This window comes from Pocillopora verrucosa, chromosome 9 (genome assembly GCF_036669915.1).
Source record: "Pocillopora verrucosa isolate sample1 chromosome 9, ASM3666991v2, whole genome shotgun sequence".
Taxonomy (NCBI): Eukaryota; Metazoa; Cnidaria; class Anthozoa; order Scleractinia; family Pocilloporidae; genus Pocillopora; species Pocillopora verrucosa.
Genome location: NC_089320.1, coordinates 15,256,944 through 15,284,264, shown reverse-complemented (window position 1 = coordinate 15,284,264; position 27,321 = coordinate 15,256,944). Strand labels below are relative to the sequence as shown.

Genomic DNA, 27,321 nt, shown 5'->3' with positions numbered 1-27,321 from the left:
ACTTACTGCTACATGACACAATTACTTACCCCGAGCTTCTTCTGGAAGCCGAGAAACTCCTTCGAGACACGCAGTCAGAAGATTACACATCGAATCTGCTTGTTTAACGTTGCCAGTGCAGTGTTTGTAAGCATTGGCCACAATTTGCACAACTTCCTTCAAAACATCCACCACAGAGTTAATGCCACGCAAAAGACTTACTTCTTCATAGACACTTGGTAATATTCTGTTAATGACACTAGCGATCCCCATATCTCTACTTTGAAAGAGGGGTTCTTTGACTGACAAAAGAACTTGAAACCATTTGGCGATGAACAACTTTATACTTGAATTCCTACAGAAAAAAAGAGAAATTGATGAAAGTAACAACTACACCAACCCTTCTTTCAGACGTTTCTAAGTCTCCACCCAAGGTAAAACAAAACTCTTATTAGGTTCAACTGAAGTACTTTGATGGTTTTGTGCTTCATTCATTTCAATACCTAATAAAGTCCACAACTGGGGAAGTATAAAAATGTAAGCAGGGCAACCAGGAGATCTTATGTTGAAAATAAAATAGTAAAATCAAAATCAGAGAAGAATCGTCAGAGAATACAAATGAACATGAACGCAGTCCGCATTACAATTTTATAAGGTACCACTGTAGCGTAATGTGAAGAAATAATAGTTGGATTGCCAAAGCCAAAATAGGAGACAAAATTTACAATCTTCTCTTGACCTCCAAACAATTCTGAAACACAAACGCTTCCACTACCAGCAGAGACCATTAAATGTAAACGAGGTACATTTTTAAGTATAAAATGGAAACAAGATTGTACACAAGAGAGACCCCACCCTTGTGGTACTTACCGATCCACTTCATTGTGGGAATCAAGCAAGTCACCATTGACCCAAAAGTGTGATGATAATATTTCCAAGTGTTTGAGGTTTTCGTGGTAGTTGTGAATTGTCAAAGAAGTGAGAGAGCTACCATATCCCTCTTCAACCAACTTCCGTGATGAAACGCTATCCAAAAGATTTCGCGCTCCGCCCAAAACAGAGAAAACATTTGATTCTTTGCCTTCGTTACTATGCACCCAAAGCTTACGGCTCTCCAACATGAAGCACTCTGTGAGTATTTCAGACTCCACCAGACGGAATATGGACGAGAAATGTGAGTTTAAGTTGTTGCCCTGCAATGCCAGTGAAAAAGCAGTATTAGGACTGGTCATTATATATAGACAGAAGGGGGGGGGGGGGGGATTTCACAATAAAATTTACCTGATCTCCCGTAAACCTCTTAATTATTCTAACGATCCTCCAAAATTGACAGTTAATTTCCTTTAGTCCGCCCTTAATACTCTGTCAGCGACGACTGATCCCCCTCCGTTGCCTCTGAAAACCATGCAACCCCTCCAAAAACCCTTTGACCCCCCCCCCCCCGACGATAATTAACGCCTTGTCCCTTGTCCCTTGCTCAGGCTTGCGACTTGTGCTAAAACACAAAACTCAACTCTAAAAATGAACAATCATGATGGGTGGAATAGAATCTAAGCAACCGTTCATACCTTGCTCAGAGTATCTCCCAAGTGACAGAATATCGCCTGTATTACTGGATCTCTAATTCTCTTTTTCAAATGATATGTTGTGAGTGCCTCTATCTCATCTCTTAAGGCTCCGCTGTCCAAGGAAGTTGCCCTGTAAGGAAACTATTTCAGTTGCATAGCCACGCAATAAGTATTGTGACAAGCATGCTACCAGTGCATAAAGAATAGTTGCCTTGGTTTTACCTTTTCTTGAAGAGTATTTCTCATTAGTAACTTTAGGAATGGGTGTGAAGCCTTGACAAAAGTTCATTCATTATCGATATTTCCAAGACATATTCTTTAAATTAAAACCGACAATAGGAGGGAAGAATCGAAGGAAGTTGAAACCAAAAAGAAATGAAAGACACTTGCAGAATGAAGTTAAAACAAATCAATCTCTCCTAAAAGACAAGGATCAATGTCAGTATCGGAGCAACTGCCCACCTAGTCGCCCCCCTCCCCCCCGCCAAACCCAACTCTAACCCTAACTTTTTATAAGTTGGCTGTTGTTCGTTTAGGGGGGAGGGGTAGTTGCCAAGTTGTTCAGATTCTACCTTTGATCCGAAGACAATTACAACGCTCAGGAAAAAAAAAAACGTTAACGTGCTACCAATGAGATGAGACAAGAAAATATTGTTGCACAAAAACTAACCCTCTAGCCATTTGATTTACCAGCGCCAGCATCAAAGACCCTAGGACACGACCTTCTTGCAAAGAACAAACATCCCCAAACATGAGCGACATAATTTTTTTTAGTGCCACATCATTTATTCTTATATTGACGCTCGTTTCCTGGTCTGGCTCAGAGGAGTTGTCATCTGACGTCATTATCTCTTGTGTAGATTCCAGGTTTCTGCTAGTTGTCTCTTCCACACTGGAAAGGATTGAGTCTAAAACAAAAGTGAAATGTAGACGTCAACTAGTTCAGTAGAATTATAAAAAATAAAATCCACTTATCAGTTGACTTGGGTGGAAAAATCATGGTCAAACTCATTGCTCAATTCTATAATTCATACGAACCCATGAGAAGTGAAAAGTAAGACTAACACAAACAGTAATATTCAATTCCCAGAGGTGATTAACATGCACCTTCCCCCCTATAATATCTATACGTTATCCTGCACACAGATCATAAGGATACTCAAACTTATTAGGTAGAAGTTGTTATCTTGATCTAACGTCAAATTTTCATAACTAATTTACAAAGAAATATGTGGCAGCTAGAGGGGAGAATTAAGAATCTGATCTTGGGAGTTTAGATTTAGCTGAGCGTTGCGTGGAGACCAGATTTCTTTTCTTTGCATGTCTGATCGATGAAATTAAGTCCTGCTAGACAGGATGCGTTCTTGGATGCATGTATTTTTAAACTCTCAATTTTCTGAAGTTTTCTTTGATCTATCAATGTGTTATATCTGCCTTGTCAACGAAGACAAGTGGTTTACACAATACAAAACAGAGTAAATACTCACCAAATAGTGAATATTCTTCTTCACTCAAATTCATCGTGTTGTCCAGCATTATTTTCAAAACCTCTGCCAGCTTGCCTTTCAGTTCTGCATTTTTGCAGCTTTGCTGCTCCTCTTCAAACCGACGATTCCATGATCTGTTGCAGTAATTGTCAAACCGTTCACAAAGACTTTGCGTTTTTTCCTAGATAGTCAAAACAATAGCTTGTTCAGTTTTAATACTGAAAACATGAAACAGGTAACATATTGAGACAACAGCATATATACAATTGTGCCTTAACATGACAGTGTTCTACATGCAAACTTGCATAGATGTCACAGCTTATCCCCGTTTATTTACTTTAAAGTGACTGCAAGCATGGATACTTCGCCTGGATAGGACGCAAATCCCCTACGGATTACAATTTCTCCAGCTTTTCTTGGAAGTTTGCAAAACCTGAGAGGCCATGAGCACCTCGACCAGATACCCAAGGATGCAGACCTCTTACTAACCGGGTTCAAGGTCAGTGCACTAAGTTACGGAGCGCGACGCGCACAGGCCATAAATCCGAGCGGAAGAACAAGGTTCCATAACTTACGGTACAAACCAAGAAAACCAGATTAGTAAGATATTTATTGCAAGCTTGGGTTCAAATAGGGCGGCATGATTTCAGTTCAAATAATTTTGCAGGTTGTACAGTGAAATGCGGCCGCCAAATTGACCAGTCATAGCGCACGTACTAGCTGAGAGATCTAACACTCGGCAAAACTCAATGGAAGCTAAGACCTGAGCCTTTCGATAGATGTCAAGTCCGATGCACTCGCTATTGGGCAGACGTAGCGCTTTGTGATTAGTAGAAATCTCCCAGCATTCCATCAAAACGGTACAATTTGGTTGGCGCCTCGCTCACCATATTTGAATCGCCTGAGTTATCTAATTGTTAATTAGCAAATGTTTAAACCGAATCAAAATAGCTTACCCAGACCATAAAGGCACTTCTTGATTTAAATGGTGCAGGATGCCCAAAAGCAACCAGGATTCGCAAGTAGGCTTCAGTCACTCTCCTGTCTGTGGCTAGAACCGTTTGCAGGTGATTTACAACTGTAACAAGCTCTTCTGGTAATTCTCTGCAGGTATATCACAAAAAGAATTGCATGCAAAACAGGCCATTCAATTTTTCTGTCTTTCAAAGTTCACATTACAGCCACAAGCTTTGGTAAACTAAGTCCAGAAAAAAAATCTGTACCTCTTGCCAAATCAAATATTTTCAACAATTATTCAGAGAGCACTCAAATCACCAACCTTATAATAAATAAATAAACAACCAACGGGAAGAATCAATCTATGATGATAATGTTAACACGTGTCTTCGGTTCATAACATATCACTTAGTTTTGTTTGCTTTTGAAAAAAGAGAACTTAAACGAACTAGTAAATCATGAATGCAACAGTGATTGGAAATAATTGTGCTACTCTCCAACTGCCCTTTAAAACCCTAACCTTGAAAGTTAGGTGATAGCCGTTACCTGTCAGTAAATTTGTCAAATGCTGTTTGAACAGAGTGTAATGTGTACTGTTCAACCCAGGCCCAATGAAGGGAGAGAAACGAGAGTGAGAAATTGTGTCTGGTTTGTTTCTCGCTCATGGTCCACAGCCTGTCCAACCAAGTAAGTCCTTCCACCACCTGTGGTAGAATAGGAATTAAATTTTCTGTAAATCAGAGGTTAAAGAACCAGAAAACAGAACTTAATAAACACTACCATAACATCCTAACAGAGGGATATCATTGTAGACATCCAATGTATGACACTGTGTCAAGTAGTGTCAATCCAGTTCTGATAGCAACAGTTGTTACAGTCAAAGTGATCATGGAGCCTACGCTAAATGATTTTTGCATGTTATGGTTATCTTTATCTTGGCAACATGTGGTTACTGCAACAGGATGGCTAAGGGTTTATACGTAACGCGTTATTAAGCTCAAAGTTGATACGTGACGCATGAACTTTAACCCTTTAACTCCCAGAAGTGATTAACATAAAACTTCTCCCTACAGTATCCATACATTCTTCAGCAATCAGGTAATGAGAATATTCAAACTTATCAGGTGGAAGCTGCTATCTTGGTCTAGCACCAAGTTCTCATAACTAATTTACAAGGAGATGTGTGGCAGCTACAGGGGAGAATTAACAATCAGATCTTGGGAGTTAAAGGGTTAACAAAAGGCAAGGTAAGGTGAGATTTGAAGTTTTTCGTTTTAAATTCGTGACGCGTGAAATACTGTGTAAAGTGCTCGTGACGCGTGAAACGAAATTAGGACCCCCCCACCCTCCCCTCTTTGATTTCCTCTTGCAAAATATAACCAGGGATAGCATCACTTGTGGTGAAGAAATACAACGCACATTGACTGAAGAACGCTACTGCTGTAAATCAGGTTTCTTACTGTTAGTCACTTTGTTGAATCAAAAGGACTGTTCTGTTGAGTTTAATTAACAAAAAAATTTACCATCCAGTAGTTGCTGTCACTGAAGGTTTCTCCTTGATGGATACAACTGTCCATAACAGAGCCCAGCAATTTAAAGAAGGGTAACAGATGTACCACAACTGGGTGAGGAAGCGATTCTAACGGCAACTGACCTACAAAGACACGAACAGTGAGTAGAGCTTTGGGAATAGGTGAAAGATATCTGGCAACGTATAATAACACTGTAATTAAAATGAAAGACTAAACCAAAGGTTGGTAGAGAATCTTACGATAGAGACCACGGTAATGTTATCTCTCATTATCAATACTCCTACCAGCATGAAAAGCGTTGCAAAGCTGAATCAAATTCCCGCTCTGTAAAGTTCCAGATGAATGAATCTTTTCTTCAAAAGAATAACACTGTCTGGCTTTAGCTTCTAACAGAGACAACCTACAAAAAGATCGTCACAACAAGAAGTTATACAAATAAATCATCACAAGTTTACATGCACTACATGTTTTCTTACTGTAACTTAAAATATACCAATTTTCTCTCAAGACAGTGTAGCTGCATGAATGAACTAGTAGCAATAGTGATGAACAAATACGTTATAAAATTACACCTTCCCAGCTCTCTGCAAATGTACGGAAGCCCATAATCCTACTTCTACTGAAAGGTTGGTTTGTGAGGTTGCCACAGATAATCAATAATTATTCAAGTGTTTTTTTTGGTCAGAGACTGGGGCCGAACACACCAAAGACTTTTGATTGACAGACTTGTGCACGTGAGTCCAATCAAGCATATCGTACAAAAGTGTGAAAAAAAAAGACCTTTTGAATAGTGACTTGTTTGGGAAAATTAAACTGTTATTGGTAGTGGCGGCAATCCCGACAACTTTAAGTTAATGGCCCAGCTGATGTGGTCATAATTGGGGATGTCACTGTTTAAGTGGCCATCCACCAGACCCCAGAGGGAAAGAGAAAGACAGGCCGACCGGACAAAAAAACTAAGCGGCGGACAGTCAAGGAGGAGATGAAAGCCATACACTAGAAGTTGGGAAGGATCCAGAAGCGGGCTCAGGATAAAGAAAAGCCAAGAGGTGCGACGGGCTGTAAGTAAGTAAGTAAGTTACTGTTAAAGTTTATTTCAAGCGAATAGAGGTACCTGTTTGCCAAGCCTGAAGCCCTTTCCAATGGTGCAGTATTAACTGGAAACTGTCTCAGATGATTGAAAAGATATGTGTTCTGTCTTAGGTCATAAGGGAGATGTTCAAGCATACGGAAATCTGTAAAGTACCCAATCATAACTGTTTAACTCGTGTTCAAATCAAATCATGATGCATAATACGTACAAAAATACATAAAAGGAAACGTCAAAGGAACTTTTTACAACTTAGGTCTGCAAGGAAAATATGATGAACTATACTCTTAATAACCAGAGATAATTGGGGGGTATCCATTGAGTTCCAATAGGCCATTTCCGAATTACCTTTCGCCTCTTTTTGAAAACGAGGCCTGGTGTTCGACCATTCGTATGAAAATGAGTTTAATTTACAAGTGAATGAAAAGTTATAATCATATCAAAGGATGAGCCTCAAGACTCTCTCTGAAAATGAGGCCAAAGGTAAATCGGAAATGGCCAATTGATTGCGATGGAGACTGAGACCTGTGTGCATGTCATTCTCAATGGCTCTTACAGTCATTCCACAGAAACTGGGATACCCCCGTGACAGAACTAGCCTCTAGAACTGATACTTTTTGCCTTGATTCTCCCTGATTTATGTATACTTCATTTTGCTACCTACCAAATCGTGTGGACTGGATATCGTTGAACCCAATTCTGAGTTTATCCATAAGCTGACTGCTAAAAATTACACCAAAACTCTTAAGGTAAGATTTCAAGAGTGAGGCAACATCTCCTAGATGATGGGAACATAACTTCTTAGCACAAAGCACATCCACCACTGACTGCAAATAACCCAGCCTAGACGTCCAGTCATAATGTGATGCTCTTTCCAAAAACAACAGCACAGCAGACTCCAGCTGATGCACAGATGTGCCATTCTGGAGAATGCGCAACAATGGCAAGGACTGTTGTTTGATTGTTGACACAACAGAGTTTGCATGATATTCTTGGGCCGATGGAAAGTGCAGTATAGTAGATTCAAACTGGATGGCACTTCCCAAATTTTTAGTGTGCTTGCTAATAAGGTCTTTGACATCCTGAAAACAACAAATCATTGTCGCAGATGAAAGACACAATATTCATTACTTTATCTAAACAACTAAACATCCAAGCAACCGAGATTGTTTAATAAGTTGCCTCATCAGCATCAGCAAGCTTCTAAGCGAAGGCCTGTATCTTTTTACCCATTAGCACTCACTGTAGACTATAAATTTCTTTCTGAGACCATTTAAGGTGCCTGGAAATATAATAACACTCGTCTACCAATTCAAGACTTCCTGCCGATCAACAATTTTCTTTACCCACTTGGAACTGCCAATAGTTTGATAGGTTTGGAATTTCTTTGATTCACATCTTTTGATTACAAGATTAATTACACCCATTTTGAAATCACTAGTAAACATTGTAATCTGATTGGCTCTCATTAGTCCAGTTTGTTCACAAAACGCACCATTTCTTGCTCTAAATCGTATCCTTTTCCCAGCCAGTGAGGCTTAATTAAAATACAACAACCAATTGCTTGTCTAAAGAAACCAATCAAATTCCAGGAAAAAGAAAAATCACATTTAGAATTTTCTGCAAACCAGCTAACAACAGGATCAACAAAACATTTGTACAGACTAAAAAATCTTGTATCTGAGCAACTGAATTTTGCAATTTCAAAATCAATGTAACAAAGTAGTAATTGAACTTTGTGTTGTGCAATTTTCACGTATGTGATTTCAGACCAAATTAGTTCAGTTCAATTACCATTATTTATAATCCAAAGTGATGATAAGATAACGACCTAGACATTGATCAAAATTGAGAGTCATATTTATGAAAAGCCACTGAAAAATTCATGTACCACACAAAAAATTGTTATTTGCCTAATCAAATACTACAGAGTTAGCACTTATTCCTCTTAAAGATTAATACCTGTTTGCTTTGCACAGAAGTTTGATTTCTGGCATAAACTTGATTCAGAGAAGTTGCAACAGCATATAATTCTTCACTTCCTCCCTGAAGGAGTTGCTTTGTTAGTGAGGCTGCATGAAGCATATCCAGGAAAGAACCTGAAAAAAGTAACATGGCCAATAAGTTCTTTGACAGTTCTTTTTAATCCTTGAACTCCTAGAAGTGATTAACATGTAACTTCTCCCTATAATATCCATACATTATTAAGCAAACAGGTGATGAGAATACCCAAACTTATCAGGTAGAAGTTGTTATCTTGATCTACCATCAAATCCTCACAACTACCCTACAAAGAAATGTGTTGCAGCCAGAGAGGAGAATTAACAATTGGATCCTGGGAGTTAAAGGGTTAATGACATCTCCCTGGGTTTTTAAATACTGATGTACCTTCCTGCGTTTTTAAATACTGATGTACCTTCCTGCGTTTTTAAATACTGATGTCCCAAACAAGTGACAGAGGGAAGCTTCTGAGTGCCTATGAGGTACCATATCTCAGACCTTCCAACTTCACTTATGTGAATCACCAACACATAATTCTCTTAAAATTTAAGGTAGAGCTAAACTATACATTGGTGGAGGCATGGTGGCCTCATGGTTAGTGTGCTCAACTCCAGATCAAGTGGTTCGGGTTTGATCCCTGGCCGGGGTCATTGTGTTGTGTTCTTGGGCAAGACACTTTACTCTCACAGTCCTTCTCTTCACCCAGGTGTACAAATGGGTACCAGCAAATATGCTGGGGGTAACCCTGCGATGGACTAGCATCCCATCCAGGGGGGAGTAGCAATACTCCTAGCGGCTTCATGCTAAGGAAACCAGAGTTAAGCACTGGCCCCATAGGCCACTTGGGCCTGTATAAAGGCTTTACTTTTTTTAAACTATACATTATATGTGATGAAGCCTACCTCCTTTGTCTCTGTGAAAAGCTACAAGACAATCACATATTCTTTTGTCTTCAATACCAAGGCCATTAAGCATCATTTGGTAATCACAGTCATCATATTTCTCATCCTCCTTACAAAAGGCAAGAGTGTACTTCAGAAAACTTCAAGAAAACAGTAGTGGTGCTGCTGTGAAAACTTTTTCCATGCTTTCAAGGAGAAAAGTTTTACAGCCATTCATTTTTTAAAAGAGTCCTGCTGATTATTGTTGTGTCCAGCCTCATATTTAGTCTGAGACTAGATATTTGGTCTTACTACAGGAACTGTTTGCATCAAGCCATTCAAGACATTGCTACCCCACCTCTTGGATGGGTTGTTAATCTATCACAAATAACCCCTGAAATTTTGTAAGACTGCCCAGTCAATTCATACTCCAAGGTAGCAGGTAATGTGTGGGAGAAAAGAATTCTACCCCAAAACAAGGCCAAAAAGTGGACCTCTTTATTTGAAATGTCTTGCATGGCATACCCATGGGCTACCACACCTCCAACTGGTCATCATGTTTAATCTCATTTTTAACATACCTCTCCCAACATGAAAATTTCCACTCCTCTATTGCGCATTGCTCTTGAGATCTCACCATATCTTGGATCCATGGCAAGAATCAACCTAAAAAGAGACAAAAACCCACATGGCAAATCACAAGAAATGCAACAGCTTTCTGGTAAATACAAAGCATGTGTATGATAAATACAATCTAACCTGAAATTGGGATGTGGCTTGATGGAGGGGATTTGGCCATCAATAACCCCTCTTTCATCGATGGTTAAGACACCTCCAGGTTCCAACAGAGCATTCAGTCTGTCCAGGACAGATGGACTGGAACAAGAAAACAAGTGAAAGTTAACAAAAGTAAAAAACTCTTGAAGTTAACATGAAAGTGAAATTGTTCAACTCCTGGCTTTCCTTACATTCACCAACCATCAACATTAGATAGGATATTTAGTGGTTGCTTAACAGAATATACACCCAGGGATGCTATGTTTCAATTTGCCTAGGGATTAGCAGGTGAAGGACAGCCAAATTCTTATTTTCATACAATTATTTCTGTTACCTGCAGAAGTTAACATTGTCTATCAGAAGCCAGTAACCAGACTTGAGGGCCTCCACAAGTTGTCCATCAACCCATTCAAACTGCCCACCACAGTGGGAACTGTCCTTGTTGGCTCTGAGTTTCTTTTGTAAGGACTGAACCATCTCCATGATTTTAACTACATAAAAAAGAAAATATTAACCAACTATTAAGACCTTGCATGACCACTGGCCTAGAGATAAGCCCACTGTGCAATTCACCCCTGACCATTATATTGTGTTTTTGACAAGATACTTTCCTCATGCAGAGCCTCTCCACACCCAGGACTATAAGAGAGTATTAGCTTCTGTCAAGGAATGTGACAAAATGCTGGGGGAAGACCTGCCATGGACTAACAATACTCCTAGTTCCTCTAAAGTGAAGAGGTTAGCTCAGGCTATGTAGCCTATTAGTTCAAGAGAAGACTTTGCCTTTGTAAGTTTAAGTTCCAGCACAAAAGCTTTGAGAAACTTGACAACCAAGGGTGACATTATTTGGTACAGTTTTCACAGAATATAAGTTTGTTCATCTTTAGTAATTTGGTGTCAAGATGTTCATTGTGTGCAGACAGCATCCATGATTTAACTAGATTTCATTTGCAAACTCAGAGTGGATTAAAAACCTAGCCTGTCATCTTGTCATGGCCAGAAAAGTTTCCAAGAAAATTGTCTCAACAAGCAATGCAGTCAAAACATCATCAGCATCATTATGTGTTAGTCTACATGCAACATGATTAAAAGGTTCCAACAGGGAGCATTTAAACTAAGCCCTGGAGCAACCAGCAAATGAGTACATGATGAGACCCCATAAACAAGAGCTATCAAAAGAATCTACTAAGGGATAGAACAAACCTGCATCCAAAGAATCAAATTCATAGTTATCACAGATCTCCTTGACTTTTGTAAGGAGATGTTGCAAGTCATCCAGTCTCTTGTGAGATAGCATTGCAGTGTTTTCATCTTCAGAAACTGTGCAAAAAACAAAAAATACCATTAGCCTCAGTAAAGGTAACTACAATATAGAAAGAAAGTCCATAGGAAAACTTTTATTTAAACAGGTGGTAGGCAAAGTATAGTTGTTATATCTCTGCACAGTCCCAGTAGACATCCCTCTCCATTACCATCTCCATCCTTGATCCCCTGGACAATACCATATGAAGTAAATTACTTTTCACAGAATGGTGAGCTCAATTAATATTCTTCATGTAAGGCAATAATACTTTAAGGGTAATATTATGTTAGTTTAATGTTGAACAAGTTGACTTCTTGATACCTTTGTGGGATAAAGGGAGAAGAAATGACAATGCAAAATCATGCCTGATTCTACTTCATTTGGGAAAAGACAAAAAAAATACAAGCCACAGTAATTTAACATTGCCCACAAACCCCATTTGGAAATGTGCAGCAGCCTTTCACACCTTTGCATGACAGCCTTTCCAAAGAGTTTTATTTCCCTGGTAGTCACATAATTTCTGTATGTATACCTTCAGAGTCGTTACTTGAGAAGGATACCCACAGCTTATATAGAGATGATATTTCTTGCAAACATGTACTCATCTGATCATTGCAGATCAAAATCTCTTTTATTATGGTAGGGATAAGCCGCTTGGTTTCATCTATGATATCTCTCAAATGTCTGTCGAGATCAGCCTGTGAGCAAAAAAATTAAGCCTGAGCAAAAATTATGAAAATTACTATCACTCCCTCTTATGTCTCTTCATAAATGGAGAAAACCACACACACTAATAGTTGTTACATCTTCACCCAGCCAACCTTTCATTATTTTTATCTAGGACCAATTTAACTTAATGGAACAAAAGGATGATGTTTGAAAAAACATATGGTTGTCAAAGGTTAGTATATCTCCCTGCTGGACAAGCAACTTTCATGCTACCTTGCCTACTGGGCAAATAGCATGCTGAATTCCAGATTTTTAAACACTATGTTGTACCTGTTCAAATCCCCCCAGAAGTTCAGTGGTGTCCATGGCACTATTCATGGCCATCACTTCAAGTCTATTTCCTGTCAGCTGGGCAACTAGATGGACTAGGGATGTCTTTCCACAAGATCTTGGACCAACCTAGTTAATGAAAAAGACAAATTTTGGGCACAATTTGTTATGTTTAAAAACAGTCATGTTTCACACATCACATACAACAAACATCTTTTATCACTGGGGAATGGAAAACTTCCACCACAAGAATGTCCTGCGACAAACAAATATAGAATTGTATGTGATACTTTTTTCCCCTGACTTTTTTCAGTTTCCAAATTTCAGTAATTTAACATTACTGTACTAAAAGGCAACTGAAATTAAGCAGAAACAAGAGAACCTGCCTCGAAATTGTAGGACAAAAATGAAATGGAATGTCAAATTAAAAGTCTTGTCCCAAAATAAAGCACTTTCCTGAACACTATTCTTAGGATTATCCATGTGGTGCATTGATACTCACCAGTACAGCCATCCAGTTCATGTCTAGACAGGTCATGAGTGACTCCATGGCTGGCAGACAATGATGAAGCAATTGTAAGGGCCTTCCACCATTTGGTGACTGGTTCATTAAGGAACACCTTGGAAGCCATGAATGGCCACCCTTTCAAGAGAGCAGTAATAATCATTAGTATAATAACATTGCTCCGACCAGTGATTATAGAGATGCTCACACATGCTCTGATTGGTCAAGGAATGCATTATACCTCACTGTAATCACCTCGCATGGGGTGATTGGATCAGGAGTGCTAAATTTCAAAATTGTGTTTCATCAGTGTTACTAGGGAACTGATGAATGTGAAAAAAAAATTCAATTCCCTGGAGCCCAAAAGATGCTACTAAGTTTGGAGTAACACTTTTCAAAAGAGAGATATAAAGTTTTTTCTGATTGAATTAAATGAACCTGTTAAATTATTGTGGAAACTGGCTCTTTTCTTTGATACAAGTAATCGGAACAACTAAAACAGAATGGTTTTTAGCATCAAAATATATATTTACAACAGAATTCAAAAGTAATAATGCAATTATACTGAAACAATTCTTCCCCTCAGGCTCAGTGAATATTGTTGAATAATCCCTTCAACCTAGCATGGGCATTATTCAACAACATTTACTTCACCTTGAGCAAAGGATTGTTAATAAGATGTGAAGACAAATCTGAGATCATTTTTGTTGGAGAACTTTGAGTTAATCCTCATGTACTGCACCAAAGTTGATAGTTTGCCTTACAGACTCACCTGAACGTAGCCTGGTGTGATGTAAAATGATTTTTGCACAGGACCAATCTTATCAATCTGTCTTGAATTCTCAAATACGGACTTAAACAACTTGAGTACCTAATCCATCCATAAGCAAATACAAAAACAGATGAAAAGATGGTAGGTTTTCTTAAGATCATTCTGTGGTATGCAACCCTCTTTCTCACAACTTCACAATTTCACTACTTTTTGTGTAATTTGCACTTATACATAAACACCTATCCAATAAATGTGGGCTGTTTCTCTATAGCTTGAGCTTGCCACTGAAGTGAGACAAGTGGGGTAACCCATCATTTTTCTCTTTCTTTTTCTTCTTGGATAGGAAAGCATTTAAAACTATCCGTAAAACTGAAACACAAGTAGAACAATTCTAACTCTGGAAAACAATTCTAAAAATATAATTCTGGTACGTGCTTGTAAATCTTATCATAAACACTTAATAAGAAGTTACTACACATGTACACATACTGCTGCTCCTAAATTAATGTACTTAGGAAATTTTTTTAAAGGCCTACTTTAGCTTAATAAGGTAAACTTACTCTTATCAGAAGCAAACAGAAACCAGTCTTACCATCTGTTTATCTTGTAGCGTCCTCATTCTGTCACAGTAAATAAGATGCACAAACTGACCAGGGTTCCAAGTGCCACAATTCTAGGAAGCAAAGAATTTATATGCAGGCCTTTTGAAATAACAATACAAACTATGTTGCCAACAACATAACCTATTTTGTGTCAATAATTAGGTCACAGAAAGAAAACTTACAAAAATATACCTGGTATTTTATGAGCAAATCACACCACCTAAACACATCTCTTAAGTTAAGTTCCCACGGGCCACCTTTCCTTCCCCAGTGTCCTTCCACAACAGTCTCCTCATGAATCTAGCCCACAAGAAAATAATAAAACCTTCCTTAAACAAAGAAGCAACAACAAAAACAAAAAAGTGAAAGGTAAAGTTTAGCTAATAATCAGGCTCTGTAGATATTTTGAAATGATTGGTAAATAAGACTATCCCCTCAGCCAATTAGCCTTTTACAAGAAGAACTGACACCATTTTTTTCACTTAAAATACAATATTGTGATACACCGTGCATTTACCTGCTGATTGAATGTCACCATCTTTTCCAAGATGTCCTGATTTATTTGTGGATAAAGAGCTTGTGTGATGAACAGCAAGTCTGCTTTGGAGAGTGCCTCAACATAAACCTGATAAAAAACCATAATTAAGTCATTTAATATGTACCAGCATTTACACATAATAGAAACCAATGGCATTTGACACAGGGCTGTGAAGGAAATGAGAAACATGAGTGGTTATGACAAACAACCACAGCCCTTTCACTCCCAAGATCTAGATGTCTCTTCAATTGTCTTTATATCTCCTATCTCTGCATACATTTTGATAAAATTTTAGTCCTCAGAATTTGGTTTCAAATCAAACCATATTCCTCCATTGATGTTTTCTGTCTTCTCTTTGTTCTTACTGCTTTTTCTGCTTGAAATATTTTGATAAACAACTGTAATGGAAAACTAATTTTTGATCATTTGAGTTAAAAATGTTGCAGATGACAAAGAATCCTTAGTTGATGGAAGAGATTTAAATCTCTTTCACAGAATAACATCAGTTTACCTGAGTGAACCTGTTAAGGAAAGACTTTGGCAATCCTTTTCTTCCTCCTCCCTGGTTTAAAGGATTTTGACAGGCAAACAGTCTTGTCTGGTCAGGTTGGACTTTGAAAGTCATTCCCAGCTCAGGGATATAAACCTGTAACAAATTAAACTAAATGTTATTGAATTTTTTTCCTGAGATAAACTTACAAAGTGACTGGCTGAGTTGAGAACAGAATAACACAAAAAAGGAATCACCTCTGCTCTGTGGTCCAGACATGCATTGAGTCCCTCAAGAACAGACTGTGATGCTAAATTGAGCTGAATCACAAAACCAAAGACGTCATTAATAGTTCCTGAGGGAAAATCATCACTTTTTACCTAAGTGACCAACTATGTAAATGGTGATATGTGTTTCATCTATTCTTAAGTTCTACCATAACACTACCATACATATAGCTTGAATTAATTAATGTAATGCAACCTATTAGATTTTTGATTTAAATAATAGTTATATCTGTAAAACTACAGAGCTAGTGTCAGTGAAGATTGGTCACCTGTTTGTCAGGGCACTGAAAGCTAGCTTGAAGACATCTTGTTTGCTATATTTACATGCACTTCCTGCCATTTAAATAGAATTAAATAAAAGATTTGCAAACAGGATCATGCCCTGATACCTCTGTAGCTGGCTCATTCTTACAAGTCAATCCTTGCATCACCTCCCTATTTCCAATTGCAGACTTGCTTTGCAGACCTAATTCTTGAAAATCTAGGTCTCTGAAGGAAGTCATCGTGAGGTAAAAGACAAAAAAATTACAAAACAGAATACCTCATCCAGGACAATCCAGGAACCTGCTTTCAGTGCCTTCAAGAGTGGACCATCCCTCCATACAAACTGTCCTGCTTCCCCACCCTCAACAGGCAAGTCACATCCAAATAAGTCTGTCACATCCTTAAACAACAATGAAAGAGCATGAAGTTGAATACAGAAAAAAAATCTACATGTAAATTGCCACTACTTTCCTACCTGAAGCTGATACTGATTGAACAAACAAAGTTAGGAACGTATCCCACATTTTTCTTATCAACCCCTTAACCACTATATAAATGAATAGCATCTTACTTCTTCAAACAGCATCAAACATTAAGGTCACAAAAATAACTTAGTAAAAGACAGCAATGATAAATCAATTTACTTACAGTTTGCTCAGAAAGGTTAATTCTAATCAATTCATGGCCAGATGCCTTAGCAATGGCATGGACAAGACTCGTTTTGCCAACTCCAGGAGACCCTTCCAACAAAATGGGGCGAGGTAACTGAAGGGCACGCAAGATACGCTGTGCATTTTGTGAAGTTGTTGGTGAGCTGAGGGTGTAGGTGCTACCAAAATCTTCTGGTAGAGGTTGTGGTCCTAAGGAGGATTCATTTACAATATTCAGTATCAAATGATATAGATAATTCAGACTGAAGATAAAATGAGAGGGCCATTACAAGTCCTTTATTGGAAAAGAAGACATTATTGATCCAAATTCTCTTCAAATGCAGGTTGCTTGTACTGATCACTGTCCCTGTGTCTTTAGCTCATCATAACCAAGAAGTATCACTTCTACACCTGGATGGCACTTTCATGCACATCCACATAAAAGGCTGACTAAAAATCATTTCCATATGTACCTCTTTGTATATAAAATGGCCATATACCAAAAAAATCTGGTCTTTCATTGATATTTTTCATTTGTGCATTGTTAGGATATCCACAACACTGCATTTCCTCTACATCTTGTTCCACCTGTCTCTTCAGAAATTCAAGGCAAGCTTGGTACGCGTCTTTTACACCACTTGATGTTGCAGATGTAATTGTGGCTGATGTTGATAACGATGATGAAACCAAGATATTGGACCCTGCACCCAAGGCATCCAGAAAAACAAGGCAGGCACCATGGACATAAGCTAAGGCTGATGAGAGTAAGACTTTGTCACCTGTATTTTCATCTGCACCATTCAGAGTTGTTGAGAAACTGCATGTATTTATAAAATTCACCCAAGACAACAGATCTCTGATGCTCACAACAAATCTAGAGAAAAAGTTAAACCATTGTTATTATTAATAACAAAAAATTTCAATATTGCAAGCTCATGATAAAATCTGTGATATTTGGTTGTTGATAATATTATGCAGCATATCCTTGAGAGCTCATGTGAAATGGAATTATAATTCTTACAGTAATTGCCGTTTTCTAAATGTAATATGATATTCTCAACTATTTCACATCCATCAAACAAGGCCATAAAACAGGTCTATCAGCTCTTGAAACACACAAGGCAATTGTTATTGAACATTTCCCTGTGATCCATTCATTCTTTCTGAAATACCAGCAATGAACATGTGGGATCACAATTAAAGACTGAACTTACCTCTTTCCAAAGTCTGAGCTATGAAACCATTCTATGAAGTCCACCATGGCTTCTCCAATTCCTGATGTACCTATAACAGAAGAATACTTTTCCTTAAAGATGGCAACTTGCATGCTAGGAAAACATTTTGTGTTTGTTTTTCTAGCACCTCTTAAGGAAGGCCTTCATAGCACCATGCCACCAAATATGACACAAATGAAGGCATCCAGTATGACCTTCTTACTTTGACAGGCTGATTTCAGAACAACTCCAGGCTTGATGTTGTGTTCTATAATCTGTACCAGGTCTGCCCTGGCATCTGAAGGTGGGCACCAAATCTCAGTGAACCTGTTCCTAAGGGCTGGAGATAGCTGCCAGAGAAAAAAAAAAAGAAACATAGTTTGACTTTCCAAGCGTGTAAAAGCTGCCTTATATATTTACAACTTCACTAGCTGTTTTGTTTCGCTAATTTTATAATTAGTGCTGTTTTTCCCTGATGCTGATTCCTAGAAACAGCCAGTTGAGGATAATTTTTAAGTAAGATTACCCATTGTACTATTGATGGCATTTGCTGTGGTGATATGACAAGCAGTTGTGAGATTCCTTCTATGTTGTAAGTTTTCACTTTGTTAGGAGGTCATCAATGAATATACATGTACATGGCATAGTTCACATGTACTGCCATGTTCCTGCCTCCATGACATACAATACTGTTTTGAATTGTTATCACCAACATCAATTTTAGTGACAGTGTTTCTAAGAATTATTCTTCCCACATCTACACTCAAAGATGCATTATTAAATGTCTTAATAAACACATAGCACAAGCAAGGAACATTGCCAATATTTAGTGCCAAATTGCAGGAAAAACATCAGATCAATGTCAGTATCTGAGCAACTGCACACTTACCCCTCCCCTCACCCAACACGAACCCTAACTTATTATCAGTTGACTGTTGTTGGGTTACGGGAGGGGTATTTGCTCAGATACTCAGATAAGGACCCAACACACCTTACCTCTTTCTTGCCAAAATCTCCACCAGGGTTCATGGTTCCTATGATTTTGAAATCTTTGTGTGCAACCAACATGGCAACATCTTCTCCAACAGGATCTCCACCATCACTGCCTTTTTCAGCAAGAACTAAAGTCCTCTCAGGTTCTAGCACACTGTTGAGTCTCTCCAACACTGAGTCATCAGCTAAAGAAATCTCATCTACCAAGAACATTGCTCCATCTTTCATTGCTTGTACAAGAGGTCCATCACACCACTCAAACAGCTTGGTAACTTGCTCATCCTTTGAAATGATACAACATAACTTGTCTTATTCATGAAAAAAATCCATCTGTGCAAAGCATATACTTTTATGCAGCTTAAATGAACTTGTACCCGGTGAAAGAAACTTAAGATTATCAAAAAACAAAGAGTAAAGACCAACAAAATAAATCATCTATGTCTTCCAATTCTCCACTTATAAAATTAAAGAAATTCTTTGGATGGGCTTTGGCTATATGGAAAGAGCAGTAGATTCTTCCATTACTACTGGGGCTAGCAGGGCCTCTAACCTGTTCCTCCTGGCCTCTGTGTCTCACAGGTCTCAGACCTCCAAGGAAATCAGCAGACTCAGAATGCATGTGACAGTTGACGGCAAATAACTGCTGTTTCCACAGAGCAGCAAACAGTTGGCAAATGGTGGTCTTACCACAGCTAAAAGGCAATGGTAAACACATTGATACTATAAAAAGGATTCCATGAGTTTGATATGTTGGCACAAAGTGATGAGTGCAACTGAACATGGATTTGTTCCTCAAGATGCAGCAGGCAGGACTACTCATCAAAAGATGCATTTAGAAGCTCAACCACGATAACTGTAACATTTTCTTATGCATGTCATTTCACTCTCACAGTAAATCTCTCCACTGTAGAGCATGAATGGTATCAGGGCATGAAAGTTATCAGGGAAATTTGAAAACATTTTTAAGAGCCCATGATGGAATGGTAACATCCAGGGATAGTAATTCCTCTAGCCATACACAAGAGATGGGATGTACTCAAAAAGCTATGGAAGCATGTCTCATATGTTACCTTGGCCTTCTTAATTAACCACTGCTTTTGTCTAATGGTTTGTATGTATACAACTTAGGTACTAAGATCATAATTTGACACATGTCACTGATTATATGGAAATCAATTGTTTTCATGTTACTGCATTAATGATTACACATTTTATTATTAATTGCATCCACAACTCCTCTAACAGTTTCACTTAAAGCCAACCCCTACTAAATCACAATACCCTGTTTCTCCAACAAGCAAAACTGGTTCTCCAAACTTAAGGGCTCTTCCAGCCAAGACAGCAAGCCTACGCATACTGTAAGTCCAGACAATGTGTTTGAATCCCTCCAATGGTGCTGTTGTGACTTCTTCCATGAGACAAGAGACCCTGTGAGAATGCTTTTGCAAAGAAGGATACCCAAACAAAGAATCTGGATCAAAACTTCGCTTCATTTGCTTTTCAATAACTTCCTGGATGACTTTGCACTCTGAGGGATTTCTGCATCGACCAGCAAGTAGCATGTAACCTGTAAACAAAACACATCTGTCTTTAGTAATTAGAAAAAAAGAAAACTAGCTAAAATAATTTAAAGAAAGTTGCCACAGCACAGATGAGGCTATATACATCTCATGAATTACATGTTTTGATGTTATGAATATTTACCATCCTCTGCAATGTGCTGATCCCAGTCATAAAAGCCACTTCCTTCTACATCAGGAGTCTTGCTGTACCTCTCTGCCCAGCGAAACAAATCTCGTAGGGTGATAAAGCCTTGTTTACCAGCAAATACATTGGTACTCCTACGCCGTGCCTATAAAAGTACAAAATAGAAGTTAATACTCCTGAAGTCAATAGAATCTTGTTGTTAATTATGTAAATTGAGGCAATGATGAAGAGGTGAAAACAGCAGAATTGAAATCTGGAGGTCCCAAGTGCAAGTCCTGCTCTGACCACCAGATGAATTTCTTTCTTAGTGGTCCTGGATTCAACTCCTCTGTGACACTTGTCATATCCAACTGGTTTGCTTCCTACTAGTTAGGGTATTAAGTGATGTTACTGTTTGATCTAGTTTATTTCTTAAAGTTTATTTAATAAGGGCCACTGGTTTAACAGTGTTTCTCTGACTGTCAATGGTTGTCCTTTGTAAATAACTTCTTCTTTAATTACACATACTTGTAAGGCAAGCATTATTGACACCAGTTTCTTAGCATAAGACAGTGGTAATCTACAGCGCTGGTGAAGAATAACCTCGAGTTCCTGGCTGGGAAGCTCATCAAAATGAAGTTCTACGAAGCGATTTTGAAAAGCTCTTGATAACACCTGTAAAATGAAATAAATTAACTCTCAATGGTGAAAGAAATATACACAACAGAGAGAACAATGCAAAATCTTCATGATTCCAAAATGTGTGAATTTGGTGTTTAAATAACAGATTAAACAACTCTAGTGTAAACCTTTCTTCCACCATAATGTCCAGGAGGATTTTGTGTAGCAAAGAGCATAAACATTGGATGAGCTACAACTGTTTCTTGTGTTTCTGGAATAAACAGCTCTCTGTTATCATCTAACAGCTACAGAATAATAAAAAGAAAAAAAATGAAAAATAAGTACAGTGCAAACTTCAGCCAAAATTTTCACTCACTGACTCTTCAAGAAAGTTTGCAAAGACCACCAATTAACTTTCAACGTATTACAAGTCAATTAAAACAGACAAAGTTGCATACTCTTGCAAAGACTGAGCACTACCATGATTAATATTAATACTTCCTATGCATGTAAAATTATTATTATTATCAATGTTGTTATTATAATCAGGCGTGACATTATAGAACAACTTTTTAGTAAGTCAGTTCATTCTTCTACAAGTTGGTAGTTTCACACCAAAATCTCTTTAGAAACATTACTTGAAGGCTATTACTTTAAAATGTATTTAATTCACTATGTGTCTATGATCCCCAGTTCAACAATCACAGAAAGTATATCACTGGAATAAAACAGGAACATGTTCATATAATTGTTTCAGTTTTAAAGTAATTTGTTTGGTATCTTGACCATACACTAAAACATTGAATACTTACCCTATTAAGGGCCTCTAAGACATCTGAAGGGGCTAGATTGAGCTCATCCAAAATGATCCAGTGGCCCTTTCTCATGGCATCAACTAAAACACCTACAAAAAGTATATGGCCTATTAGCACTGTCAGTGATGTTCACTCTTGTACTCATTAATGTCTACTTAATCTGCTGGCCTATATTTCAGTTAAATCAATTTTTGTTATACGCATTTATAACAAGTGGGGAACTATGAAAAATATGGGTTCCTGATAAGAGTTAAAATCAAGTCTTACCTTCTTTAAAAACCAATTTGCCATTCTCATCTGAAGTGTAACAGCCAAGATATTCTTGGATATCAGTGTGTTCATGATTATTTATTCTAACACAATGGTTCCCAGATGCCTTAGCCAGCCACTGAATCAAACTGGTTTTACCCACTGAGGTTTCTCCCTGAATTAAAACTGGAAGCTTCCTGGAAACAAAATTGTATCAAATATCAAAATGCTGATCCTGATCCTGACCCCAATTCCATCAACCTACTGACATTTGAGCCCATTTAACTTCCAATACATTTTCACCACAAAATGTGACAGCTGGTGAACAGAATAAAAGTAGCCTTGGCCACTGAAATGAAGGTGGGGCCATCTTTCTAGAAGACTTATAATTCCCAAATCCTCATTACCTTAATTGGACACCCTGAACTCAACATCAACAACACAGCTACATGATTAATAAAGGGGCAAGTTCCTAAAGAAACTGTGGTGCTGCCTCAGTAGGAAAGTATAGCAGGGTAATTTTATTAGTATTATTAACTGGGTTGATTACATAAACTGGCCACCATAAAGGGTTTAAACACTGATATTTCAAGCATTAACCCTTCATCTATCACTCTGACAAAGAGTAATGCTCAAAATGTCAGCCATTAACACTTATGGTGGCCAATTTATGTTATCAACTCAGTTGATAATGCTAGATTACCCTGTAGCACTGCTACATAGTTATATAATAGTGGATTCTCTCAACCTTTTTTGGTATTTTATCCCCTAATAGTACATTGCATAGAATTTCTCCTGACAGTTTCACTACTGAATTAAACATTAATGTCACAAGTTAGGGTGATTACTGGCTGAAGGAGCCCTAAATGGATGCACAAATTCTCCTGTTAATACAGTAAAATTCACACCCTTCCTCCATTGAATTTTTTTTATTGGAAATGGTGGCTACAGCAAAAAATAACAGTATCATGTAACTGAAAGTTATTTACCTCCCCTCTTGTCCCTCTGCTATTAATAACAAATTATTTTGCAGACACTTTTAGTACCTTTAATAAGAACAATCTAGATAAAGAATGGACCAAATACCTGGCAGATACAACCCTAGCAAGATCCTTCAAGTTAGCCTTCACTGAAGCTGTTAAGACATACTCATTTGACATCACAGGTTCTTTGCTTCCCAAAGCAATCCAAAATCCTTCAAAATTACAGTAGTGTCCAGAATCTTGTGGCTTAGGCAAGGGCTGCTTTAACATACTGGCAGCATTAACATGGCCCAGGATGTGATGCTTAATGAGAGACTGGACAGAGGGGTGTGATGAACGATCCAATTGTGTCAAAAAACTCAAACAAAATCCCTGCACAAGAGTAAAAAATTATGTGAAAAATCAAGCAGACAAGTGATGAAAAAAAGGAAATATTAATTAGGGCATTATTAACTGATCCAATACCAAACTCTTGGAGCTAACATCTTAAGAATTGTATGGCAGACAGTAAGGAGAATTACTAGTGAGATCTTGGAGAGAAAGGGATAAGATAAAAAGCTCAGGTTTGAGTTGCTGTGTATGAGTACCAAAAGTGTTCACGAATAGGCCACCTCTTCCTAATCAAAATTTTGTATTGCAAATCACCTCCTTTAATCTACATAGAAAGCCCATGACAGTAAACATCAAGTCACAGTACAATAGCCCTTTAACTGCCGAGACCTGATTGTTAATTCTCCCCTTCAGTTCTGACACATTTCTTTGTACATTAGTTAGGAGAATTTGGTGATGGGCCAAGATAGCCACTTATTTAATACTAAGTTTGAGTATTCTCGTCATCTGTTTGCTGAATAGTGTATGGTTATAAGAAGTTACAAGAAGTTCATGTTTATCTAACGTGAGAGTAAAAGGCTTCATAACAGTCTTGCAGTCACCAAAAATTTGTTTCAGAGTAAGATAAAAGTGGCTTACCTCATAAATAGACCTCAGAACATTCTGATGGGGATTTATAGCTGCATATCTTAAAGCACGGCACAGAGTTCGCAAACTAAAAGAAAAATGGAAAGGGTAACGTCCAATATAAGAGTGACATTATTATCGGGAAAGGACTACACTACAACAAGGCAATAATTATTGATAGTAAGGTTACTGAACATGCAGTGATTCTGACTTGTTGGTCAATTGTTCTTAGAACAGTAATCACCTGAACAGTTAATACATTGATAAATTGGACACTTTTAAAAGGTTGAGAGATCAAAAGATTCCATGTGAAAGACACACATAGCAAAAGCTTAACTTTGAGATTATTGATCAAAAACTGGATTGATACTGACCTGTAATGAGGCTTGTGTCCTGTGCCATCAGTCAGCTTGTCTTCTGCTTCATGCTTGACTGTGAGGTAAAATCTGGCAATAGTGATCAATATCTTTACTCCTCTGTAAAATACTTTACTACAGTAACAGTGCTACCCAAAATCTAACATACTAACCTAACAATTCCATCCACAATGGCTGAATTGGGTGACAATCCTTGCAAGTAATCCACAACCAGGGTTTTCAGGTCTGCTGTACTCTCTAATTCTCTGACAAAGATTTCTGTGAACCTTGAAAAGGAAAAAAGCAAATATAATTATATAACTGAGTTCACCTTAGCAAGACTAAAAGAAATGTTGATTTTATCGGTGATTTGACCAGCAGAAACAGCCTACACAGTCAATTGAAATGACATCAAACGCATAAACATGCATGTGGGGTACATGAAATCATAAAACAAGGAAAGAGAGCAGTCCACAACAACAACTTTTAAACTATCACAATTTCCATATTTGTATGTGTTTGAAACTGTTAATTATGAGATATCCCCAATATAAAAGTTAAACAATCTGACAGAATCTGCCAGGATAACAGACACATCCAAAACATGGGTCATTCTATGAAAGATGTAAAGAATTTATCAATCATTGTATTGAATTAAAAATTTCCAACTATGAAAGATGTTATCTTGACTAAAAAAATAACTATCCATCTTAAACATGAACAGCTCAAATAAAATCAAGCATTTTTATTTCTCTCTAAATCAATAACCTGTTCCTAATTCCTGGAGGCAGATCTTTCTTCCCCACATCAGTAGCTGGATTCATGCAGGCAAACAGGCGAAAGTCTTCATGTCTCACAGTAGGAGTAACATCCCTAAAATCAGCAAACCATATTCAAGATCACAGTTATTTTAATGATAACTACTTCTCATAAGTGATGAATTGGATCAGAAACAAAAGGGATAGGAACCTCTCAATGCTAAAATTAAAACTTCCACTGAAGAAAAAAACTTTCAGTTGTTATTACCATGTATCCTTTAAACCTATAGGAAAATAAATATAGAAAGAGAGACAGCTTAGTGCTGATAATTAATTAAAAAGGACCTGGCTGAAAAGCAAAGCATCCAAGATACATAGTTATAGTTATGAAAGTTTGACAAAGCTCAATAGCCCTTGTTTATTCGATTTTGAGATGTGTTGTTATTTTTTATTTTTGATGTGTGTGAAATTATGCAGGACCCCCCTTTCACCCTACTCATATACTGAATGCATTAACCATCTTAAGTTAGATCAATTCTATTTCTGAATGCAAATTGAAGTTCTCACCCTCTTTCCATTAGCACCACTGATCCAGATGAACTCTCCAACAAACCACAAAGACATTCCAGTGTCTCGGGTGTGGCCAAATTGATCTCATCCAGTAAAACCCAGTCACCATTTTGTAAAGCCTGCACAAGTGTTCCTTCCACAAATCTAAACGCCAATGCACTCTCTGCATTTTTCTGCTGTTTTTGTAACTGCTGGATGTCCTGAATCAGACCTTGCCACTCAACCAAAAGCTTCTCCATTTGTTTATCTACATATACACAGTTGCAGTTTACAAAGAAAAAAGTTTGAAAAAAAGTTAAATGCTATGAGCCTAGTAAATAGGATCCTAGCTCACAACAAGCCACCCTCAACATAAATTTATAGTGAGTTTTCACTGACAGCTACTTAATCTCTGTCCAGTTTTGTTTCCCTTTTAGGTCACTATATTTATATAAAATACTTAGATGTTTGATTATTTCAAGAACACATTTCAATCAAAGCTCACCTTTCTTTACTCTTTCTGTGGCATTTTTTTGACTATGAATCATTAACTTAAACAAGATCTCCCACTGTTGTTGAGCAAAGCATCTCTGAACATGACTCAAGAACTTCACATTTTGTTTCCTTGAGAACGTCTTGCAAAACAACATTTCAAACTTTTCCCTCACGGGAGCCACAATCTGTTTCATCTCCACAGGTTTGTAACCACCAAGTAGATCTGAGCTGTCACTTTGCTGGCTCATATTTACAACTTTTAAACTGACTGCACACTGTGTTGCTAAGTACTGTACTGTTGATGTTTTCCCAGTTCCTGTCTCCCCAACCAGCAAAACAGGCTCACTGTTTCTAATACAAGCTGCAACTTTCTCAAGCAAAACTAAAGAATGTCTTGTATGAGCAAATTTTGAAAGGTTATTTTGACCAAAAGAAATTGCCAGGCTTTCATGAACTTTCTTTTTCAGCGTGACCCTACCAACTGTCATTGACAGTGGAGAGGTATGAACATTTGGTTTGTAATTCATGAAGAAAAATTCAATCTTTTCTTTGGTCAAGCCTAACTTGGCACCAACTGCTAAATCAATCAAATTTTGATCATAAGTTTTTGGTAAAGGAGCACTGAAACAGTCATGAGCTTCAAGGAAAACCTCTTTCGAATCAAGCAACGTAGGTGCACCACAAGCTGTTACAGCTATTCTACTACACCATTTCATTAAATCTCTACTAGAGCTTTGCCGCTTATCATAAGGAAGGGTGCACTTTGCTGTGTCTTCACTGGAAACAAGGTGTGGATCTGCAGATAACATGCAGTAGATATCCACCAGCTTTGTTGCAATATTTTCAAGGTCTGGGTACTTCTGGACAACCACCTAAAATTATTTAAAGTTAATGATTAATAAGAATTTCCTTACACTCAATTTGAACAGTGCAAACTAGTTAGCGATTTACTTTTAAACCCTT

The 27,321-nt window shown here is 37.8% G+C and overlaps 1 protein-coding gene across 2 annotated transcripts in view; it reads right to left on the bottom strand.

Annotated features, from left to right (window-relative positions):
* LOC131780070 (midasin) overlaps positions 1-27,321 on the bottom strand; it is a 60,991-nt gene that overhangs the window by 29,496 nt on the left and 4,174 nt on the right. For both annotated transcript variants that reach the window (XM_059096689.2, XM_066171649.1), the window contains exons 5-50: positions 26,369-27,230; positions 25,882-26,131; positions 25,325-25,429; positions 24,730-24,843; positions 24,575-24,646; positions 24,213-24,288; positions 23,347-23,615; positions 22,279-22,457; positions 22,009-22,100; positions 21,385-21,501; positions 21,104-21,250; positions 20,594-20,741; positions 20,171-20,456; positions 19,440-19,581; positions 18,893-19,171; positions 18,120-18,246; positions 17,897-17,966; positions 17,156-17,556; positions 16,681-16,892; positions 16,310-16,432; positions 15,739-15,801; positions 15,503-15,637; positions 14,971-15,078; positions 14,646-14,753; positions 14,444-14,524; positions 13,852-13,950; positions 13,077-13,217; positions 12,575-12,703; positions 12,108-12,273; positions 11,476-11,592; positions 10,607-10,763; positions 10,255-10,371; positions 10,077-10,161; positions 9,517-9,625; positions 8,576-8,712; positions 7,278-7,695; positions 6,638-6,758; positions 5,808-5,923; positions 5,515-5,645; positions 4,538-4,695; positions 3,991-4,138; positions 3,035-3,215; positions 2,218-2,455; positions 1,548-1,677; positions 850-1,172; positions 30-334 (exon numbers count right to left, since the gene is read on the bottom strand). In XM_059096689.2, the coding sequence (XP_058952672.2) occupies positions 30-334; positions 850-1,172; positions 1,548-1,677; positions 2,218-2,455; positions 3,035-3,215; positions 3,991-4,138; positions 4,538-4,695; positions 5,515-5,645; positions 5,808-5,923; positions 6,638-6,758; positions 7,278-7,695; positions 8,576-8,712; positions 9,517-9,625; positions 10,077-10,161; positions 10,255-10,371; positions 10,607-10,763; positions 11,476-11,592; positions 12,108-12,273; positions 12,575-12,703; positions 13,077-13,217; positions 13,852-13,950; positions 14,444-14,524; positions 14,646-14,753; positions 14,971-15,078; positions 15,503-15,637; positions 15,739-15,801; positions 16,310-16,432; positions 16,681-16,892; positions 17,156-17,556; positions 17,897-17,966; positions 18,120-18,246; positions 18,893-19,171; positions 19,440-19,581; positions 20,171-20,456; positions 20,594-20,741; positions 21,104-21,250; positions 21,385-21,501; positions 22,009-22,100; positions 22,279-22,457; positions 23,347-23,615; positions 24,213-24,288; positions 24,575-24,646; positions 24,730-24,843; positions 25,325-25,429; positions 25,882-26,131; positions 26,369-27,230 (8,092 nt within the window). The remainder of the gene's footprint in view (positions 1-29; positions 335-849; positions 1,173-1,547; positions 1,678-2,217; positions 2,456-3,034; positions 3,216-3,990; positions 4,139-4,537; positions 4,696-5,514; positions 5,646-5,807; positions 5,924-6,637; positions 6,759-7,277; positions 7,696-8,575; positions 8,713-9,516; positions 9,626-10,076; positions 10,162-10,254; positions 10,372-10,606; positions 10,764-11,475; positions 11,593-12,107; positions 12,274-12,574; positions 12,704-13,076; positions 13,218-13,851; positions 13,951-14,443; positions 14,525-14,645; positions 14,754-14,970; positions 15,079-15,502; positions 15,638-15,738; positions 15,802-16,309; positions 16,433-16,680; positions 16,893-17,155; positions 17,557-17,896; positions 17,967-18,119; positions 18,247-18,892; positions 19,172-19,439; positions 19,582-20,170; positions 20,457-20,593; positions 20,742-21,103; positions 21,251-21,384; positions 21,502-22,008; positions 22,101-22,278; positions 22,458-23,346; positions 23,616-24,212; positions 24,289-24,574; positions 24,647-24,729; positions 24,844-25,324; positions 25,430-25,881; positions 26,132-26,368; positions 27,231-27,321) is intronic.